Source organism: Panicum virgatum, chromosome 9N (assembly GCF_016808335.1).
Source record: "Panicum virgatum strain AP13 chromosome 9N, P.virgatum_v5, whole genome shotgun sequence".
Lineage (NCBI taxonomy): Eukaryota > Viridiplantae > Streptophyta > Magnoliopsida > Poales > Poaceae > Panicum > Panicum virgatum.
Window position 1 is genome coordinate 63927817 of NC_053153.1, and position 21235 is coordinate 63949051.

General features: G+C 42.3%; 2 protein-coding genes and 2 long non-coding RNA genes across 10 annotated transcripts; 2 read left to right on the forward strand and 2 right to left on the reverse strand.

Annotated features, from left to right (window-relative positions):
• Positions 1 to 1852: 1852 nt before the first annotated feature.
• On the reverse strand, positions 1853 to 2470 carry LOC120692769 (glutaredoxin-C5-like). The gene has a single exon (XM_039976155.1). The coding sequence runs from the start codon at positions 2373 to 2375 to the stop codon at positions 2034 to 2036; it is 342 nt and encodes a 113-aa protein (XP_039832089.1). The 5' UTR covers positions 2376 to 2470; the 3' UTR covers positions 1853 to 2033.
• A 4903-nt stretch (positions 2471 to 7373) lies between these two features.
• On the reverse strand, positions 7374 to 12366 carry LOC120692770. 2 transcript variants are annotated; one of them, XR_005682738.1, is made up of 3 exons: positions 12297 to 12366; positions 9338 to 9636; positions 7374 to 7492 (listed from the first exon to the last, which is right to left on the reverse strand). It is a non-coding gene; the product is annotated as an uncharacterized LOC120692770 (long non-coding RNA). The 2 variants fall into 2 exon arrangements; XR_005682737.1 differs by lacking the exon at positions 12297 to 12366 and adding an exon at positions 10291 to 10445.
• LOC120692768 (tau-cadinol synthase-like) lies at positions 7492 to 11882 on the forward strand. The gene is made up of 7 exons (XM_039976154.1): positions 7492 to 8422; positions 8802 to 9060; positions 9243 to 9615; positions 10125 to 10343; positions 10441 to 10576; positions 11016 to 11267; positions 11355 to 11882. The coding sequence occupies exons 1-7, from the start codon at positions 8135 to 8137 to the stop codon at positions 11643 to 11645; spliced, it is 1818 nt and encodes a 605-aa protein (XP_039832088.1). The 5' UTR covers positions 7492 to 8134; the 3' UTR covers positions 11646 to 11882.
• A 439-nt stretch (positions 12367 to 12805) lies between the features above and the next one.
• Positions 12806 to 18490, forward strand: LOC120689840. Of its 6 annotated transcripts, none has more exons than XR_005681472.1 (6): positions 12810 to 13370; positions 13481 to 15609; positions 15731 to 15822; positions 16241 to 16543; positions 17596 to 17697; positions 18340 to 18490. It is a non-coding gene; the product is annotated as an uncharacterized LOC120689840 (long non-coding RNA). The 6 variants fall into 6 exon arrangements; XR_005681476.1 differs by having other exon boundaries at positions 13251 to 13662; positions 15467 to 15609; XR_005681473.1 differs by lacking the exon at positions 12810 to 13370 and adding an exon at positions 13386 to 13403.
• Positions 18491 to 21235: the final 2745 nt, after the last annotated feature.

Sequence of the window (21235 nt, forward strand, 5' to 3'; positions counted from 1 at the left end):
GATTTTTACAGCATACCCTTGTCAAAATCCTAGGTCCGCCACTGTTATGTGTAGTTTTTCATGTTATATGGTTTGGAGAGAATATATATGATTTTCACTTGGGATGGTACTCCGAACTGCATGGAGGATCTTGTGACCAGCGGCCTTGCTGAGTTGATACGCAGGGCCGGCTCTACAATTTCAAGGGCCCTTAGGCGAGTAAGAAGATAATTAAGAACTGTTAAACTAATTTTTAGTATCAAAATCACAGTTGCAATTTATGTATAGCTCCTAAAGTATAACAATAATGTAACAAAAAACTAAAAATAATAACCATTATGACTACCTCAAATAAAAAACATAATGATTATTGTGACCGTGTGCATATCTATTGTCCACCGTCCTTGCCGTTGCCGGTCGCCGAGTAAAGAGAATCAGATCGGTGTCAGCATCTCCTCTTCTTAGCCAGAACCGAGACTAGTGCGAGCGCGTGAGTAGGGTGCCAGGGTCGCCCCGCGGTAGGAAACAAAAACGAAACTTCGAAGCGTGACTGTGCTATGCCGATGGTTATATTACAAGCAGGAAGAATTCTCTTTGGCTGTATGTCATGGTTAAAGGTGATAAAGAATCTCAAATTTTAGCCTAAATAATTCAAGGACCGAACCCTAAAGGAACCAAACTCTTATCTTATTCAAATTTGAACTAAAAATATATATGAATCAACTTGGATTGTGAGCACTAGGACCATGATCGGTTACTATCCTAAGGGCAGCCACAATGTTGTAGAAAAGGTGACCGTAAGCATTGTGGAACTGGCCATATGCTCGGCAACAACAAATGCCCACGTGAAGCTTACGGCCGACCACAGCGGAATAAAGTAATCAGCTTCGTCTGGCCTCTTCTCTCTCCCATGTGTCTCGCCCCTTCTCTTGCCCACCGTGGTTGGATAAGATGGTTTCTTTTGTTTGAACATGGGGCCCAGACTCTGGCAGCACATTGTGGCAAGGGACATAACTAATGTCTACGGTCAATTGGGTCACAACCATTGCCCTTGCCCTAGCTCATGGCCTCATAAGGCGGTTTACGGAAAATTATATATACTAACTAGCTATATAATCTTGGGCCCCCTAGCTTCATGGGCCACCGGCGGTCGCACCGCCTGCCCCTCCCCTAGAGCCGCCCCTGTTGATTTGCTAATAGAAAGCTCTTTTCTTTGAAAAAAAGAGATCATGACATGGAGGCAAATTAAGCATAAATGTGACCTTCATACGGAATTTACGAAATTGATGCATGCTGGAAAGGTTCACCAATTTTCACCTCTAGTCAACTCTATTTCTCTCTAGATTTTAGTGCTGCTGGAAATTAAATACGTAATACGGTGTCCACCAAACAAAGTACTAGCGGATATTGCAACATTGGAGCTGCGAAAGGTGTGCCATGGGACTTCTCAACTTTGCTCCACACATACATACTTTTACTAAACATAATATTGTATATTTTTATAATGTGTTTGTTGTGGAGTGAATATTTTGAGGATTGCAGGAAATAAATACTATATTTGATCATGACATTATCATTTTGATTCTACATTATTGAGTTCATTTTTCTATTGTTTACTTGAATATATTTGTTTCAAGTCATTGCAGTGTACGTAGGCATATATGAGTGGGAAAATTGCACGCGTGTATGCTAACAAGTACTGACCGGTTTTTTCCCAAAGACCCAACACATTATTGCTGGATTGTAATAAATGGTCGAGGGTAAATATATTTTCAAATGAAAAAATGAAATATATAAACTTTAAAGTAGCCTTACCAACCATTAGCTACTTGTAAACTATAACAAATAGTACTAGTTATTAATCTTTGTCATACTGATGATTCTAACGAGGTATGATCTGCCACGGACCGAGTTTAATTTGGTGCAAACATATATTCCAGCACTATGTGGGCAATCAGGATTATTAGGGTCATGATGATTAATTATTGATGAACAAGTGTTAGCTGATCGACCCTATGTAGATTCTACAAAGATTAAATTCGATGTCGATCATATCATAGCCAGATCGCCCCGGCAGAACGGAGCATCGGCACGAGCTGGCCGGCGAGGTGGAGCGACATGACCGCCTCCATGGGCCCGACGTAGGCGCCGCCGATGAACACGGCCGGCACGACGGGCGCGGGTCCGCCGCCGTGGCCGCTCCGGCGACCGGCGCCGATGCCGGCGAGCGCGCGCTCAATCTCTCCGCCGCGGGGGTCCTCATCGAGCTCGTGCACCGCGGGGCTGGCGCCCAGCCCGCGGAGGAGCCGCTTCACGGCGTGGCACATGCCGCAAGAGCTCACGCTGAACACCACCACCGCGCTCTCCGAGGCCAGCCTCGCCACCACCGCTTCCATGAGTGCTGCGTGCGTACACTTCCAATTGGCTATACCTAGCTAGCTAGCTAGCTAGGCTGGGCTGGGCTAGCAAAGGGGGGCGATCAAGCTCAGGAGTGAAGTGAGCTGAGCTGGAGGGGTGAAACTGAAGTGGGAACGCATGGAGTTCATTGACATGCATATATATAGAACCTTGCGCTAGCTTATGCTAAGATTTTGGATTGATTCCTCTTCCACAAGGAGAAGCCGGAACATTTTCCATTACCTAAAAACAAAAGTTATAGCATTCTATGCCAATGAAAACTTGGCATTATTAATTGTTTTTACTTTTTTGACATGCATGATCGCGTGATGTCCATTAGCACACACTACCTAGCTCATACTCGATCGGCTAACGAGAGAGGCTGCATGGAAATCGATATCTATGCGTCTGGTCGACAGCTATTCACCACTTGGCAAGTGCTAAGATGAACCTGCTTCTGCCTATCTAGCCCGGTGACGACAAGGGACAAGCTAAGGGTCGTACGCTGGTCATACTAATGCGACCAAGCCTCTGCTCGAAGGGACAAGTAGTGCGGCAGTTTCAACTTTTTCACACATTTATGAGGTCCTAGCTAGCTATAGCTACGCTCTTTCTTGAGAGCGAGAACAAAATCCATCCTTTTTACCCCAAAAGTTATTTGGTGTCAAAATTTGTATTCCACCACATTTTTCACAACTTGGCACATACAACAGCCACGAAATCGGTTACTTTTTCTTGTATATATATGTAGGAAAAATTAAAGCTAGCTAGTCGATTCGATCCATAGGCGCCGTTAGCCAGACACTTTGATGTTTCTCACAAGTTGAGAACGAGAGGCAGCTAATGGTTTTCGCTTCCCAGGAATCACGATTGAAGGAGAAAGTTAGCGGCAATTTGGCACACATAGATGCGTGATCGGTAGCATTGTTTGCTGTCGTATGCGACCTTGGTTATTACATTTTTAGATAATGGAAACGAATTCCGGTCTCTGCAAAGTGTACAAAGTCTAATGATTATTACAAATTATAGCAGTTCATTGGCTAACTGGGGGAATGAACAAAGAGAAAATAATCTAAACCAATCCTAAGGTTATGCTTCCACCCGTGATTGGCTGTCTTCAAGGCGACGGCCTCCAATGCAAGACTCGCTCTTCAAAACATCATCTTTATCGTATCTTTATGCTGCAGTTGTGCGGTTGCGCCCATCCTTGGTTATTACATATACATATATAATGCAATTAGCAATCCACATCTTTTATGCAAAGTGACGCTGCATAATGGATTCCGATCCATCGGTCAGTACCAAAACTAAAACTAAAATGAATATTACCCTTGTTTTCCAATTTCCACAGGCGTATGTAGATTTGTAACACCACAAAGGATCCAATTTACTTATGTATTAATTGTTCCATGTTTTCTATCATAGCTTAGAAAGATATTTTTTCTCTTACTTAAATATGCAGGAAAGCTGTGTATCTCTGTAGTATTATAAAAAAAAGAAAGATACTCAAATATGTCCATGCATATGTCATAAAAGACGGGTAAATCGGTGTTGGTGCTTTGAGGGGGCATCTGCGCAGCGTTGAATATGTTAGTCTGTAGGCCATAGCACAGAGTTGAATTGAAGAAGTATCTGATTCTCTTCAATAGAATATCTGATTGCACAGAGTGTTGTCACGTCCGGCATAAGAAGGGAGAATAATGGGGTCGAATAAGTAAAATAAAAGGGCAGGGTGCGTGGTAAAGATGAGAAATGGTCTGGATCTGCCCTCGTGAAAAACGACGCTTGAATTGATAGTTTTTTTTTCAAAAAAGTTTAATTTACTTCCTTCAAATATAGCTAAAATCTGAATAACTCATATACCTTGGTTCAATTTACCCCTAAACTATTTAGTTCATATTACCCCATAATACAATTTTTAATTTTTTTCCTCCATACATAAGTTGAATTTTAATTTATATTTTACAGGGTAGTGGTACGGTGGACATCACAATGCATATTTTAAAAAAATATATATATTTTCATTATTATTTTGCATATAATTTTGAACTCCAATAATTAATGTATTATTAAATATTCTAATAGATCAAAATAATGATAAAAGTTATGATATATTTTTTCAAACATGTGTTATGATGTGTACTGTTATCTTGTGAAATTTCAACTTAAAGTCCACCTATGCACGAAGAATAAAAATGACAATTTGTATTAGGGGATAATTTGAATCAAAGAGTATAGTTTGGAGGGTAAAATAAATCAAACTGTAGTTTAAAGAGTTATCCGGATTTTAGCCATAATTGAGAGGAGTAATTTAGATTTGTTTTTCTTTCTTTCTTTTTTTGGTTTGCACAGGAAGCTCATGCATCATAAATACCCTCTGTGTCCACCGTGCTTTGCCAAGGGCGTGGGTGGGGAGCTCCTATCTATCTTCTGGTAGATAGATAGCTTGTGTATCTTTGATCCAATAACAGCCCAGTATATATTCACTTAAGGCCCATAACAAGCAGTTGATCTTTTCCTCTCTTTAACGGCCCACATGTTACAAGCAGCCAGCCGCCGTTCTCTATTGAAGCGTCGTTTGCTTTTTTTTTTTTAAAAAAAAGCTGTCGTTAACCACGTGCATGGCTGCATGAGGAGCTCATCAAACTGAACTGTCCATTATCACTTAAGCATGTTAGCAAAGTTTTCCTATATTTTTTTTTCTCAGCACAGTTGTATTCATAAAGCTGGTATAGTAACTTTTTCTTCGGAACGAATATAAAATAAATGTGAAGCTAGTGATGTTGAAATGTATCTCAACACTTTAGAGAAACTAGTTCAATATTTTCAAATATTAGATTCAACACTTTAGATAAACTAGTTCAACATTTTTTCTAAAAATTGTTGAAAATGTTGATTACAGCAAACTTCAATGTTGAAAACTGTTGATTTTCTAAAACTAATCAAAATATATTGATATTGGATCTTATTCTTTTGCTTTAATTCTAAATAACACTATAGTAAAAATGGTTTCGAAAATAGATTAGCAGTTTGTGAGAAAAGTTCAATTGAAATTTGAGATCCAAACTAAGATCTCGACCCACCTCAGCTAATCACGTGTTGACAGCTCACCTTCCCTCCCACCCGGATCTGCTTCCGCTCTGCTCCCGCGTGCACGCTCCATACCTTCCGTGCGCATGCGATTAGCGCTATCAACCGTCGCACGAATATACAACAATGGAAGATTCGTAAGCATTTTTCTTGTGGAAAATAGATAGGAAATTCGCGTGGGTGGACAGTCAGCTTGGGCCATGGGCCCATGGCCGAGCGCTCGCTGTTGGCAACCCCCCCCCCCCCCCCCCCCCCGCGTGGCCTGGTTGCTTAACATAATGGGCTATGTGCCCCATGTTTTTGCGGCATCATTTTGATTTGATCCCTGTGGTCCCGGCCCATCACAAATACTCTTCCAAATACGTACGTCAAAGCCTTGAAGAATGACAATTCTTGTCTGAAAAAAAAAGAAACGTCGAGCAACCAAACCATTAGGAGGAGAGACATCAGTCCCAAAACAAACAGGGCCAGCAGCAGCAGTGTCCCATCGACCAACAAGCGGAGAACTGGAAATTGAAAGTAAAACGGTGTCTTATCACATTAAGGAAGCTTCGTCAGAGCCTCCTTGCTCCGCCGTACATGCCCGGTACGGTAGACCCAGTCGGGGTCGCCGCCGCGTATTCCTTCTTTGCGGCCGCCGGCTGGCGCAGCGACGGCTAGTCGGCTAGGCTGCTTAAATTCGACGCGGCGGCTAAGCTCGTTCTACCTCTGAATGACTTGGCTCTAGACTTCCTTCTCTTTTCCCTGTTTGGTTTTCAACGGAATCCGTGCCGATCGCGCAGTCCAGGCCGCCATGAGGGAGGGAGACTGATCATATTCATGCACTTGCAGGTCATGGTCTTTGTTTAGGCCCTGTTGTAAATCCCGTAAATGCAAAAAAAAAATTCACATCAAATGTTTTGACACATACATGGAGTACTAAATGAAGTCTATTTACAAATTTTTTTGCATGGATGGGCTGTAAATCACGAGACGAATCTAATGAGCATAATTAATCCATGATTTTGCAACAGTGATACTACAGTAACCATCCACTAATTATGGATTAATCATGGATTAATTAGCATCATTAGATTCGTCTCGCGATTTACAACCCATATGTGCAAAAAGTTTTATAAATAGACTTCATTTAGTACTTCAAATTAGTAAAATTTCATCGCAAATTTTTTTTGCGTTGGAACTAAACATGGCCTTAGTGCTGTTGAAAGAGAGTATTTTCCACGAGCAGCACGAAATCTTCTTGTATCTTAGCAAATCTTGAAGAATCACAAGAGGATTGTTTCTAACTACTGTCAGATGCTTGAAGTAGTAGCCTCCAAAACTGCAGGCTGGGTTTTTACTGCTTTGTATTAGCTGATGATTTTGGATCTCATGGGCTTTAACTATTAATATTAAATGAACGGTCAAACTTACTTATCTTAGCAATGAACACCGACTATGCTAAGGAATTACTAGCTCTAGCTCCTTCGGATTAGCTCCCGGCAAATGATCTCTCTCAGCTTTTACATTTTTTTTCCGCCGTTCCGTTCCATTATCACAAACTTCCGCTGAGTTAGAAATGCCGGCAATGCTTTACCACAATTTTCCTTCCAATTATCGGTGTTCACGTACGGCTAGACTGACTTCACGGCTTCAGGACGCTGTTCCCTTGTCGGCTCACCATACTCTGATCATTGTCATCAATCAGGAGCAACTTGGCTACTTGATCGCTGCTGCAGGCCGCAAACTAAGAAATAAGCAGTTGGGTCATGGGTGGCGGCAGATGAGTTACTGTACGTTATTCCAGAGACAGTAACAGCAATGCCGCCGCCACAGGTTCCCTTTCTGGGTCCTTTGAAAGTCCAATAAAGTATTTAGCATTTTTCTTAATATAATGATGCACAGCACTTCTGAATATTTGAGGAAAAATACATACAATACATGATGCATCTTTTTCACCTAATCTGTTGCAGCCCTGCTCAAAATTGATTCCTCTCTGATCACAAGTATTTCTCTCCTGGCCTCCTGAGGTAGGTGTTGGCATGGTCTGCAAGGTAGAATTTGAGTAGCAGGTTTATGAAATTAAAATTTGAAATGAAATGATTATAATGTAAAAGAAAGTATCAATATCTATGAAACCAAATAAGTGCACTATGAGAATTCATGATGGATCTAAGGATACTAATTTGGCATCATAAATATTGATGATCTTTTTATATAAAGTTGGTAAAACATAAGGTAGTTTGACTTAGAACAACATAAGTAGTCTTGTATAGACACCAGCGGCAATGGGAGAGATTTCCTTTCTAGCATCTTTGAAATTAAATACTTAGCAGCCCTTATTTTATATCGGTGTATACACTTTCCACGTGTAACTCATTTGCGGTCAGTTCAAACTTAATTCCTATTTGATCATAAATATAAGCCGTGTCGGGCATTGGCTTAGTCTGCAAGATAGAATTTGGCTAGCAATTTTTATGGAAGTAATATTCAAAATAAGCAAATTACATATAAATAAATCTATTAACATCACTCTTGATTGCGCTTTTCACACTGGTGCTGTCAAACTGCAGCAATGCAGCCGGCTGCCAGTCCAGGTCAAGGCGGGCGCGTCTATATAAGTGCATGCATTGTTGCCCTTTATCCAAGCACACTGCATCTTGAGATCAAGTAGAGCACAAACACAGGCATGGCCTATGTCACATGGAATGTGGCACGGTGCCAAGTTCCTCATCCCGAGAATAACATTTCCGGAACAGGAATGCAGAAACATTTTCACCCCCACCTTGCAAAACCCTTTTTCAGGTACCGCACCACATTTCCGTTCCACATTTCTCGATCCAATCGACCCGGAAACTTGGTGAGTATGGGCATGGCATCTTGTAATGCTAATGTTCCAGAGACAGAGAGGGCATCTAATTTTCACCGTACAGTATGGGGTGACTTCTTCATCAACCACAGCCCAGAACCATTACAGGCATGGCTAAGTATATTTACAGCTATGATGCAGAGAGAATCAATGCTTGTTTATATAGATTTCTTTCATTTTTGTCTTTCAGTTGCGCATGACTTGGAGATGCTAGGATTAAAACATGGAACTATATGTCAGATTTTCGTTCTCATTTGTTTTAAAAGACATGTTTATTTGAACATGACATGTTCTTGTCTCTGTTTTAGAAATAGCCAGCAGGATATATTAACAACTAAACATTGCAACATTTGTTCGGTTACCATTTCCATAGCTAAAAATAACACTAGTACATACTATCACGGTTTATTTTCTAAACATGTTACCAAATGCGCCTACATAAGCTTCCTTTCATGATCCTAATAATGATATTTCTCTATGAATATAGAAGTCAGAGGAATGGATGACTGAGAAGGCGAACCAACTAAAAAAGAAAATAAGTGAGCTTTTTGAAGCTTGCACAACTCCAGTGGAGCAACTTGAGCTAGTGGACACACTCCAACATTTAAGTATAGACCATCATTTCAAAAAACAGATTCACGACATCTTAAGTAGCATCCATGATACTGAATTCAACAGCACTTGTCTCCATGAGGTTGCCCTTCGGTTCCGCCTACTGAGGCAGCAAGGGTTTTGGGTATCTCCAGGTACATAATGAAAAAACTGCTGATATGGCCATTTGGCATTTTGTATATATGCTTCTTGATTTTCTGCCTGCTTACTAGTTCTAAAAAAAAAATAGAAGTTCACGGCAGAGATAGGACCACCTGATGCTAATAAGCTAATAAGATGCATGACTTGCATATATTCTGATTGTTCGATCTTGCAGATGAATTCTACAGGTTCAAAGATGAAAATGGGAACTTTATTGTTGAAATAACTAATGATGCAAGAGGACTACTAAGTTTATACAATGCAGCTTACCTTTTCACACATGGAGAGCCAGAACTAGAAGAGGCTATCTTATTTGCGAGGCAACATCTTGAATCGATGAGAAACAAGCTTGAATACCCATTGGCCCAGCAAGTGAACCGAGCCCTTCACCTACCACTGTCACGGACCTTAAGAAGAGTTGAGGCTCTAAATTATATCTCAGAGTACAAAGGAGAGCCGACACATAACTCATCCATTCTGGAGTTTGCCAAGCTGGATTTTGTCCTTCTGCAACGTCTCCACTTGAAGGAGCTCAAGGCTCTTTCTAGGTATAATCACTATCTGTCTATCTGTATCATGAAAAGAATGAGAATTTTAGTTTAATGATTTGCGGGTCTTAGTACCCCAGTATGAGCCCCAATCTTTGGCCAATAAAACCTCTAAGCAGTGTCAAACTTCAAACGTAGATAGGCATAGCCGTTCAGTATAGTTTGAACATGTCCTATTAAACTTCCGTAATGATCTATTGATCTTCCAAATAGAACCTGATTTGCATGGTATAAATTTTGATACAGCAGCCATAAGCATAAATTGGAAAGAGACTATAGTATGCATAAACTAATTGAATAAATGTGATTATGCAAATTTATGGGAGAAGTACCCAGTGATGTTTATTTTATTTGCTACACAAGAAAAGGATGGGTTATTTCCAAAAGAACCTTTCTATTATCATCTGAAAAACTTAAAACAACACTTTTCAAAACATTCATTCTTCTCATAAAACGAATCTACAGTTCTTTATACACAACACAATAACAACAACCTAACTTAATCTCAGATGGTGGAAAGATCTTTACAACGAAGAGGGGCTGGCCTACTCAAGGGACCGTGTGGTTGAGTGCTACCTGTGGTCCTATACAGCATACTATGAGAAAGAATATTCAAGGGCAAGGATGATCCTTGCCAAGATAATCGCTATAATAATCCTGGCAGACGATACTTACGATGTCCGTGCTACTTTGGAGGAGTGTCGGAAATTCAATGAAGCTATACAAAGGTTGGAGTGCTCCAGCAATCTTATTAATTTGAGCGAGCAAAGCATCAGTTCATATAATATTTGCACTCGAAGGTGTAACTTCTTAATTTTCCTGCAGATGGGAAGAGAGTGCTATTACTCTTCTACCAGATTACCTGAAGAAGCTCTATCTCAAGCTGACGAACATCTTTAAGGAGTTTGAGGATGAGTTGGAACCAAATGAGAAGTATAGAGTTGCTTTTATTAGAAAAGCGGTACAACACTACCATCTATTTTCTTTCAAAAATGTTATTTTCCTCATAACATCAGTGAGCTTGGTCTTCGAAATTTATGTGGTGAAACCTTACTTGAATTAATTGAAGTTTTTGCAAATGATTATCCGAGATAACAGAACTGTATACTGGATATGTATGCCATATGAATCCTCATATGTTTAAGTATGGAACTATATATGCCAATGAGGCAATAACTAGTGTATACATGAAATTTACTGTCAATATATGTTGTACCAGTTATTTTTCTCTGGTAGGTACAAAATCCAACCATATATAGGCAGCACTAAACCGGTACATCTATCAGACCTGCAACCATACTGTATCCTCATATATATCAAAATCTCTTTCATCAAAGTTGTAGATTGTTTCCTTGGAATTAAAGGAAAGCTTACATTTTTGTATATTTCTTCGTTTTCAGTTTCAAGTGTTATCAAGTAACTATCTTCAAGAAGCCGAATGGTGCCATAGTGGTTACAAGCCAAGATTTAAAGATCAGGTGAAGGTATCTACTGTGTGCTCAGGTGCTCCATTTGCTGCTGTTGGGTTACTTGTTGGCATGGGAGATGATGTTGCAACCAAGGAGGCACTTGAGTGGGCAACCAGTTGCACCGATGCTGTCAAGGCTTTCGCAGACGTGACACGCTTCATGAACGACCTTTGTTCATTTAAGGTATGAATAATGCATATTCCTGAAGTTACAAGTCATAGCTGTTTGTCCTTAGATCATTTTACCAAGTAATGGATGTGCTGCCCACAGCGTGGAAAGAACAAAAATGATGTGGACAGCTCAGTCGAATGCTACATAAGTGAGCATGGCGTCACGGCCGACGTCGCCTGTGCAAAGATTGATTCCCTGGTTGAAGATGCTTGGAAGACTGCAAACAGAGCACGCATCGAGCACAATGAACTGCTTCCAGCGGTGCAACGAGTTGTCAACATAACCACCAGCATGCCATTGATGTACGGTGATAAGAAGGATGCATTCACATTCAGTGATGGGCTCAAGGGGGTCATCAAGCACCTGTTCCTCGAGCCTGTCCTCCTCTAGACTAGCCTTTTGTTAATTCCATTCACAGCCTGAACAACCAGCCGCGTACCCCACGCGAGTAAAAGATGTATCATCGGAACACAAACAATCTGCTCGATCTACTTGCACTTGATTAATACTTGGGTGAATATGTACTAGTAAGCATCTATGTAAGTAGTTTATCTTATGAATGTTAGTATGTTACAAAAAAAGTATTGCAGGAATACAGCTTACGGACTTATCCGTGTGATTAAATTATTCTTCAGGTGTTTCCTCATTCCTAGCCTGATGCATCATCTTTAACAGAAGATGGCACGGCACATTTCTTTCCTACTTCCAATGCGTATATGTATGAGCACCCAAAACATGACTATGATCTCAAATACAAATATAGCTAAACTCGTATCGGCGTGGATTTAAATTCTTCTGACTTAGATATGGGAAAATGGATAGAACTAGAAAGCCGTGGCGTTATGCGATGTCCAAATGTGAGGGCGTCCTGGATGAGGTGGAATGGGTCCCCAAATCCTTAGGTCTAGTGTAAACTGCAACCAATGCGAAAAATTTCGGCTGGTCCAATCTGCTACACCGGAACCATACGCCCCCGAAGAAATGCCGCCCCAAAATCGAAGTCCACAAGGGGAGGATCGTTAGAGAGGGCAGAGTATTTACCTGGAATAGGTGTTTCCGGGTGCCGGCTGGCGGCTGCCCCGACGGCGAGTCAGGGGCTCAGGGCACAGCGACGGCGAACGGCAAGGCCGCCGCCCGCCACGCTTCTCGCAGGACGGCATGAAGCTAGTGGCGTACCGTTAATGGGCCGGCCGTGTTGAGCCTCGGCTTAGCGGATAGCACCGTTAATGGGCCGGCCGTGTTGGGCCTCGGCTTAGCGGATAGCACCGTTAATGGGCCGCCTCGGCTTAGCGGATAGCTTATGGAATGATAAAAGAATTCCTAAAATTCTGTCAATGAACCTCCATCATGCTATCATGCGTAGAGATTAATCTATACTATACTATAATCTATACTATAAAAGTTGAAGGAATTAAAATCTTTTTCCACCCACAATAACCTACCCTCTCTCCTCACATCCCACCTCCTGACGGCCCACACGTCAGGCAATTTGTTTGACGAAATCTCTGGCAGACCGAAAAAAACCGGCGGAACGAGAAAGATTCCACCAAACATAGCTGTTTTTTCTCGGCTCCTCGCGCATACCCGCTTGCGTACCCGCTCGACACAGCCTCCCAACCCTCCGTGAAATCAGCCAATTAGTCAATTCAATTTGGAAGCAATCCACCGCTTCCATTCTCCTCCCGATCCTCGACGCCCCTACACCTCCCCATCTGCACTGCGAGGGCGAGGGGAGGCCGGGTGGGATGATGAGGCGGAGCAGGGACGCCGGTGAGGGGCGGATGGCGTCTGGCGAGGCCGCACTGGCGCGGCCGGCGAAGTGAGGTGCAGCACGCCGGTGGAGGGGCGGATGGTCGGGCCAGCGCAGGGAGCCGTACACCATTAGAGGGGCGGAGGGCGAGGCGGCGGCACGGCGCAGGGAACATGCCCCGCGGCCGACAAAGCGCCGCGAGGAACTTCTGGAGGGGCGGACCGGTGGAGGTTCGGGATGGTACAGGGATGGCGGAGGTTCCAGATCCGCATCGCCATGCCGCGGCTACCCCTCCCCATATGCAAGGAGCTCAAGCAGCGGTCCGGCGCTCGATTTCGTCGCGTGGAGGCGAAGCTGACCACCAGGTACGCATGACGCTCCAAATTCGCCGCCGCCAAGTAAGACGCGTACCAACTCCATGAGTCAAAGACCTCCGTGGGCCGCCTCGCTGAGAAGCTCTCCGCACCCGCTTCAGTATCCGGCGCGGCGTCGGCGCCACCCTCCCCCAACGTGCTCCCGGAGATCCTCCGCCACACCGTGCCCATCAGAGGGCCGCCTCGCTGAGAAGCTCTCTGCAACCGCGAGCGTCCACCCCGACGCGCTCAACCTGCTCCTTTCCTACGTCTCGCTGCTGCAGGCCACCTTCGGCTCAAAAAGGTATTAGCCTCTCCCAGTCTCTCTCCCATTGTATTGTGTACACAGATAATTTCCAGCAGGCGTGAAGTGAAAAAAACAAATCAATACCAATTTACATGTACACTATAGTGGCACACGTGAAGTGAAAAGAACAAATCATCATATCTTATATGCAAACGATGGTTAAAAAAGGAACTTTCATTCAGATAGGATCATCTTTTTCTTCGGATTCTTTTTTCAGAAGTGCTCAACATAACCTTATCAATCTTATTTAGTATCCTGTCGATGTTTGCTCTTGTTTGCATACTTTGAAAGCAACAGCTTTCTGTCCACTATGATTATCAAGCGTATTAAGTATCATGTGCTTTGGTGATTGATTCATGTGAGCAGTGATTATCAAGCTTTAGTTGCTGCTATTCTTCTCGGTAATTTAAATGCCAAGCAGGCTCCTCTGGTGGTTGATAATTATAGATTCATGTGTAGAGATATTACATATTTTTACCTTGTTGGAAGTAGTACTTGTTTAGCAAAATGTCGGTTTCCTCCCATGTATAGAAATAGAAGTTATAAAGATCAAAAGTAGTACACAGGCAACTTTTTAGCTTATGGTTGTGAACATTAGTACGTAGCTTTTCACAGAAAGAAATAAAATGATTACATGGTCAAAATAGTTATATTGATGGTACCTGAACCAAAACTTGCTTAAGAATCATGACTATGTTCATGACATTGTTGCTCTGTCTTGTATTTATTCTTTTTTCCATGATATTTTTTATGAGTGTATTGTTACATGTCGAGGATATTGCATATATACACCATATGTAGGCTACATTCTAGAAGTACATCAAGAGAAATAATGAGGTGCTTCTACAGGTATGATGCTGCTCAGTATTTTCGAATAAGCCGAAACATCCAATGAGAGTAATTATCCTTGAAATATGAAAACTGGTCATTTTGTAAAGCAGGTTCAATTTTAAAAGGCTCTATCACATGGTCTCTGAATGTCTAGACTCTTGGGTGCCTATAATAATTGTTGTGTGCCTGCAGGGTTCTCTGAGGTCGCTTTCTTGTTAGTGGTTAGATGACAAGAGTGCTCAAAATGTGGTTGGTGGTTTCTGAATGGTTCCTATTGGGGGAATATAGAGGCTAGATATGCTTTACACTCTTCAGAAATATAATCTTTACCATTATATTATATTTAGATATTCAGTATAGTATTAGATTATATATATTTAGCTCAATATATTCCAATCATGATGTTTCCTGAGATAGCATGGATTTATATATAATAAATCTTATCTAAACTAAGATAACTTCTTGCATGCTCCTAGACTACAAAAGAGAAAAAACAATTTTAAGAGGCCAAAGCATCTTCATTAATTCTTTTTAATTTGGCTTACTAGCTGTCTGTAAAACTTGGTTATGGTCTGAGAAACACAACTCTAAATGTCTGCCACTTGAAACTGAGAACCAAATTTTCCTTTTTAATACATTGGATATTACATATATGTTTATTTTTGGGAACCACCTTTTTTATGGAGTGTACTTGCAAAAAATTAGACATAGATATCGTATCGTCATCAATTTTTTGGGTTTCCATTTCAATCCCATGGGTAAGCTTAGTTATTTAGTAATAATATGATTTGGAACGATATTAATGCTATGCGACTAAATTTGAGTACCAGCATTTAAATCATAGTTTGATAATTATTAACCTTGCCTAAGTTTCATCATTGCTCATGATGGCTGAGTAGGACCAATTGTTCTCTGTCTAGAATTGTATCATGTGCTTCACCCAACTATGATATTATGCTCTAAATTTCAGCTACCATTGCTGCACATGAGCAGAGATTGTGGAGCCCGCACTACCACTCTATGATGGCATGTTTTAGGCTAAAAAGCTTGGATTGTCAAAGGAGTAGCTGCTGGAAATTCTACCATGTGTGGATGGTGCCTTATTAAATTCAGGTAGGAAACTTGATGTCTCAATGTTACGAGATGTGCAGTTGCACTTGTTTTGTTGTTGGCACAGTTTATGTTGCATGTTACGATATGGAGATCATTTTCAAATTTTGATTATGTTCCACAGAATACTATTAGAGATCCAGAGGACTCCACAAAAACTTATCCCTGTTTCAACCCAGAAGATACATCAAGTTTCAGGGACCTAGATAAACACGGGTAATGTTAATGGTTTTCAACAATAGATTTGCCATTCTCCATGTGCAAGTTATTGTGATTTGATCAACTGTGATTCAATCTGTAATTTTTTTTAGTGTACTAAATGTCGCCGATTCCCTTGAAATGAAATTAGTACATTACCATATTTGTAGTAGGCAGCTTGTTCTCCAGAAAACAAAATTAGCCCACACCACCGCTTTGCTATTTGCTCTTCATTATGCAACTTGTTGTAACCAAAATCCATGTTCATTCTACTAGCAAATGTTTTTTTTAAATGTACTAGCAAATGGTTGAGCAGGTGGGTAATTGATCTTGTTTCATAATTATCATTTGGATTCACCTATCCAGCAATCATCAAATAAAAGGCAAGAGAAACTTCTGGTTTTAGGTTTCTAACTCGCATCTTTGCTGCTTGTAGAGTTTTAGGCTTTTATCTTTCTGAAAGCTAAATGACTTCACATCGTTCAGTAAGGAAAAAAGTCGAGAGACCTCAATCCGGAAGCTGAAGCTGTAGACGTGGTATGGTGAACTGCTAAGGAAGCATCTGCAGTAATTGCAAGCAAATCCTGATTCAGATTAAGTTTTGCAAGCAAATTACCTGAATCATGATTGCTTGAATCTTGATACATTTGATGAGTAGAAATAACGAAAAGTGTTGTTCAGTGCCAAATCTCTTATTAGTGCTATTGATATTGCACTCCTGATTCGATTACAATCACCAGTAAGACGCTTTGCTCAATATGAAGTATATCCCTCGATCTCCAGGGTCGATTGTACCAGGATACATTTTAGGAGGTTCTATTTGCATATCTATCTATGCTAACCTCTTTTTATATTTTGAAGATATGTCAGTATCTGAATTTGCAACATAAATCCGTATATTGAGAGATTGCCTGAATGTTGAGAGATTTATATTGTAATAGTGAACACATCTTCTCTGTGCACAGTTAGTAGATAATGAAACCCTGAACAGACAATATTTGTCCTTTAATCAGGATTGAGATAAGGAAATAAAGTAATGGATTAGTGTTTGGGTGTTATCTGTTTTGTTGAAAGTTTTCCCATGCTTATATACTCCACGATCCAAACTTAAATGGGTGTTACAGTTAGAGCGCCCCACCTAGCCAACCCGGCCATAAAACCCAGATATTATAGTGGGAGGGGTGGGGGCCTTTATCCTTGGTCCAACATTCCTCCTACGGCGTGCGAGCCTGGCGTAGCCCGCAGCAGGTTCTAGTGCCCGGTGTAGCCCGCAGCAGGTCTCAGCACACGAGAGACGCAGGGGAAATCGCGCAGCGGAAATGCGTGGCCGGGAGGGATCGAACCCAGGACCTCGGCTCTGATACCAAGTTAGAGCAGCGCCCCACCTAGCCAACCCGACCATAAAACCCAGGTATTATAGTGGGAGGGGTGGGGGCCTTTATCCTTGGTCCAACAGTTACATACAAAGATATGAAAATTGGATCCGATTAGCAGCAATGCTAGGAGGAATTAGTTTATTGGAGGAAACAGATATATCCTATAGACCTTATTACCAGCAATGTTCTTCTATCTATTTCATGCTTGTCCCTATCCTCCTAAACTAATTTTGTTAAACCCGTGGCTGATGATAATTCAGTTAAGCTATCCTAACTAACCATCGTGTATATGGGATGCACGAGGATATATTTGCTACTCATCAATAGTAGAACCCATCAATGTATTTCATGATTCCAGTTCTATCGTCTATTTTTGCACTCATATGGCAGTAACAACATGCTATTTTTGTTCCAGGATACTACATGAGCGCTTCAGTTCGAGCTCAATCTGCATACATGATTTGTTTCCAAGAAGTCCTTATGGTCATTGTGCCTGTCTAACCAAAGACGAGTCAAGGTACATACCATGCTTCTTAATCAACCATTTTATTGGTGTACACATATGCTTGGAAAAAATCTGTCGTATAGTATTATTTTATTCTAAGTTGGGTTAAGAATATTTTACTCAAATATGTCTGGTGTGAGTTTATGCTAATTGATTAAAGGAATTTTGCTAGCTGATAATATATATGTGGTCCTGCTGCTCAATATATATATATATATATATATATATATATATATATATATATATATATATATATATATATATATATATATATATATAAGGGCGTACCCAGTGCTGTAGGCTTCCCGCACCGTGCGGGGTCTGGGGAAGAGTTGTTTTTAAGCCCCAAGCCTTACCCACACAAATGTGCAGAGGTTGGGGCTCGAACCCGGGACCTTCCGGTTACAGACGGTAGACTCTACCGCTGCACCAGGCCCGCCCTTCTGTGGTCCTGTTTTGTCCAATGTCCACTGCTTTACTGCTGTGGTCAGGCTCTCTAATTCAAATATGATGCTATCTTCAGTTATGTTGAATAGTTTACATTTTGAGCCTTCAAGGTATAAGGTTTCTCTGCATAAGCTTCTATTGGTTTTACAGTGAATTTTGTTCCACATAGGATTACCTATAATAAAGTTTCTATTTGTTTCTTGGCAGGTTTTTTTTGAACCGGGTTTCTTGGCAGGTTTCATACAGTTTATTGGCTAGAGTAATCTCCTGTGACCCATTCGGTTACCAACTCTCTCAAACGTGTGGTGGTCATCGTGTCATCTGTTCTCTTCAGAACTCCACTTTTACCTTGCCTTAGGCATGTCACACTTAAACTGATGCTATGCTTCATGCATGTATCAATAACCCATCATCTAATTTATCTATATCTGAATTGCATTGTTGTTCCTGCTTGCAGGAACTGGTATTGCTCTTGCTGGAGTTTGATCCGAGCTGATTTTTCCCTCAAGCTGTTTGATCCAATCTGATTGTTAGCTGTCGTGGGATTTCTAGGGTACCCACAGCCGGGTGGCGGAGCGCACCCGCCTATTCCCAGAGAGGGTGTGCTCGGGGAGGTACTAGGCGATTGGGCTGATCTAGCTCTGAGGCGTGCACACAAGAACACACGATCTAAAGTGGTTCGGGCCGCCGGAGCGTAATACCCTACGTCCACTGGGAGAAGTTTTGATCTCTGTTGTGTATGAATCTATCCTCTGCCGGGCCTTGGCTCCTACCCAGCCTGAGACTTCCTTCTAGCGGGCGCCCCCTTTTATAGACCAAGGGGGCGGATACATAGGACGTTGGGGCCCCGACAGGTGGGCCCAACGTGACTGCGCAGCATACTACGCAGAGTATTCAGATGGGTACAGTGGTTATGGATCTTTCCTCCGATACGCTCTGCTAGCGCTACAGTGGTCTTCTCTTGTCCCGTCACCAAGGTGTCCGTTGGGGGAGTGTAGCTTGCGGCGTAGCCTGTGGAGGCTATTATGTAGGCGTCATAATGGGTGAAGCCGAGCCGTCGTATCCATCTGTTATGGCAGACTTGGCAGGCGCGGCGTGGGCGGCGCCTGCGGCTCCACTATCTTGGTAACACGCGATCAATAGTGCCTCCTGGTCAAAGAATCGCCTTGGCTTCCACCGCATCAATGCGGGTGTCCACCTACCACAATAAATGCAGTGGTGGGTGAGGCTTAGTATGGAGACCAAGCGGCCTTGAAAAGTCGTGCTTGTAGACACGTGTCGCTCCGGACCACCCCGAGGCAGGGCGTCGACTTCTTCCCTTAGCGAGTGGTCCGGTTACCATACAAGGGGTCCGGGACCCTATGAGGGGTCCGGGACTTCCGCGGGGGTCCGGACCCCTCGGGAGGTCCGGAGCCCCGGCTGTTTGGGCTGCCCGCCTCTTCCGGGACACGCGTCGTTCCCGGACCTTTCCCAGTCGTGAGGCAGGTCCGGAACCGTCGCCGAGAGATCAGGACTCCGGACCACAGGGGTCCGGCTGTTTGGACGTAGTCAAGGATAACTACAAGGCTCTTGCCTAGATACAGCAAGAAGCGTTTTGCGGGTACGGCGTCGTTTGCAGCGTTCCACGCTATCTTCCTTTGCTGCTGTCGTCGCTCAAAGAAAAAAATAGGGAACAGTCAAGGTCATGTTTCTACGCTGTGCACTTGGGATAGAGCTGAGTCAAGCAGCTGGCCGGTGGACCATACAGTGGTATTGGTCCATTGTCAGTGGCTCAATAAATAGAAGCGAGATGTGTGCAGGAGAGGTGCTGGTCACTTGGTCAGCTGGGATGGGGGAGCAGTAGCCGCACGGCACGGTTGCTATTTCGTCCGCATGCTGATCCTTTACCTCCTTGCGATCACTGAAAGGTGGGACTTGTATGAGCCTAGCCCCACAAACAGTGATAGAAGCAGTACCAGATGCAGAATGGCTTGCTCTGCCTCCAGTATTGGCTCCTCAACTCACGTCCCACGTCCAAAAAGCGGTCAGGCTAGGCTGGCCAGCTAGGGGAGCAGCAGAATTTCTGGTGACTTCACTAACCAGTGGACCATAAATTTAGTGGCCCTACCGTCAGTCGCGTTGGGTGGAGGAGCAAGAGTGATTGATGGCTGGGCCAAAGAAGGGTGGTGGCCCCTGTTTCCTGGGTGTGTTTAGATCACTTTGCATTTTGCGTTTTTGGAAAGAGATCTTCAGTATTTAAAGTATTAAATGTAAATTAATCAAAAAATTAATTACAGATCTCGTCTGTAAACTACGAGACGAATCTAATGAGCCTAATTAATCCAGCATTATTGTAGCAATTTAATGTCTAATCATATCATAATTAGGCTCATTAGATTCGTCTTGCTATTTTACAGTCCATTTGTGTAATGCGATTTATTTTTGACTACATTTAATATACTATGCAAGCGATTTATAAAAAATTTACATTTTGTGTTTTGAGATCTAAACAAGACCCTATTGTTTCCGTGGCTCGGCCCCTCTACCTCTGCCTCGCTGAAAAGTGAGTCTAAAAAATGCATGCCCCAACAGTTAGCGATAGAGTTTCTCCTCGAACATGTGCCTACGAGAAAAAAAAAAGAGAAGCCTATCAGCCTTGTTTAGTTCTCTCCAAAAAATTTTACACCCTATCAGATCAAAGAGGATCTTCCTATTTAGGAGTATTAAATAAAATTCTTTTACAAAATCTTTTACGCATATAAGTTGTAAATCGCGAGACGAATCTAATTAGTCTATTTAATCCATGATTTGCAACAGTGATGCTACAATAACCATCCGCTAATCATAGATTAATTAGGTTCATTAGATTCATCTCGCGATTTATAACTCTTCCGTTCAAAAAGTTTTATAATTAGATTATGTTTAGTCCTTCTAATTTTTGGCTGAAAATTACTACAGTAAATTTCGTTCAATTTTTACAGGACCTAAACAAAGCAAGCAATCAAGCGTCATGCATGGATTAGCCTCTTCACCGGAGCGTTCCATCCCGCGGAACAGCACGAGACGGTGGGAGTGGGACACAGCGCCGTGCGGCTCCTATGACATCCTATCCCTGATCCCTCTC

Excerpts from the sequence above, each read along its gene's own strand:
- LOC120692768 (XM_039976154.1), top strand. The coding sequence starts at position 8,135 with ATGGCCTATGTCACATGGAATGTGGCACGGTGCCAAGTTCCTCATCCC. Across the intron at positions 8,423-8,801 it reads ACAGCCCAGAACCATTACAG|AAGTCAGAGGAATGGATGAC; the intron begins GCATGGCTAAGT and ends CTATGAATATAG. Across the intron at positions 9,061-9,242 it reads AGGGTTTTGGGTATCTCCAG|ATGAATTCTACAGGTTCAAA; the intron begins GTACATAATGAA and ends TCGATCTTGCAG.
- LOC120692769 (XM_039976155.1), bottom strand. The coding sequence starts at position 2,375 with ATGGAAGCGGTGGTGGCGAGGCTGGCCTCGGAGAGCGCGGTGGTGGTG.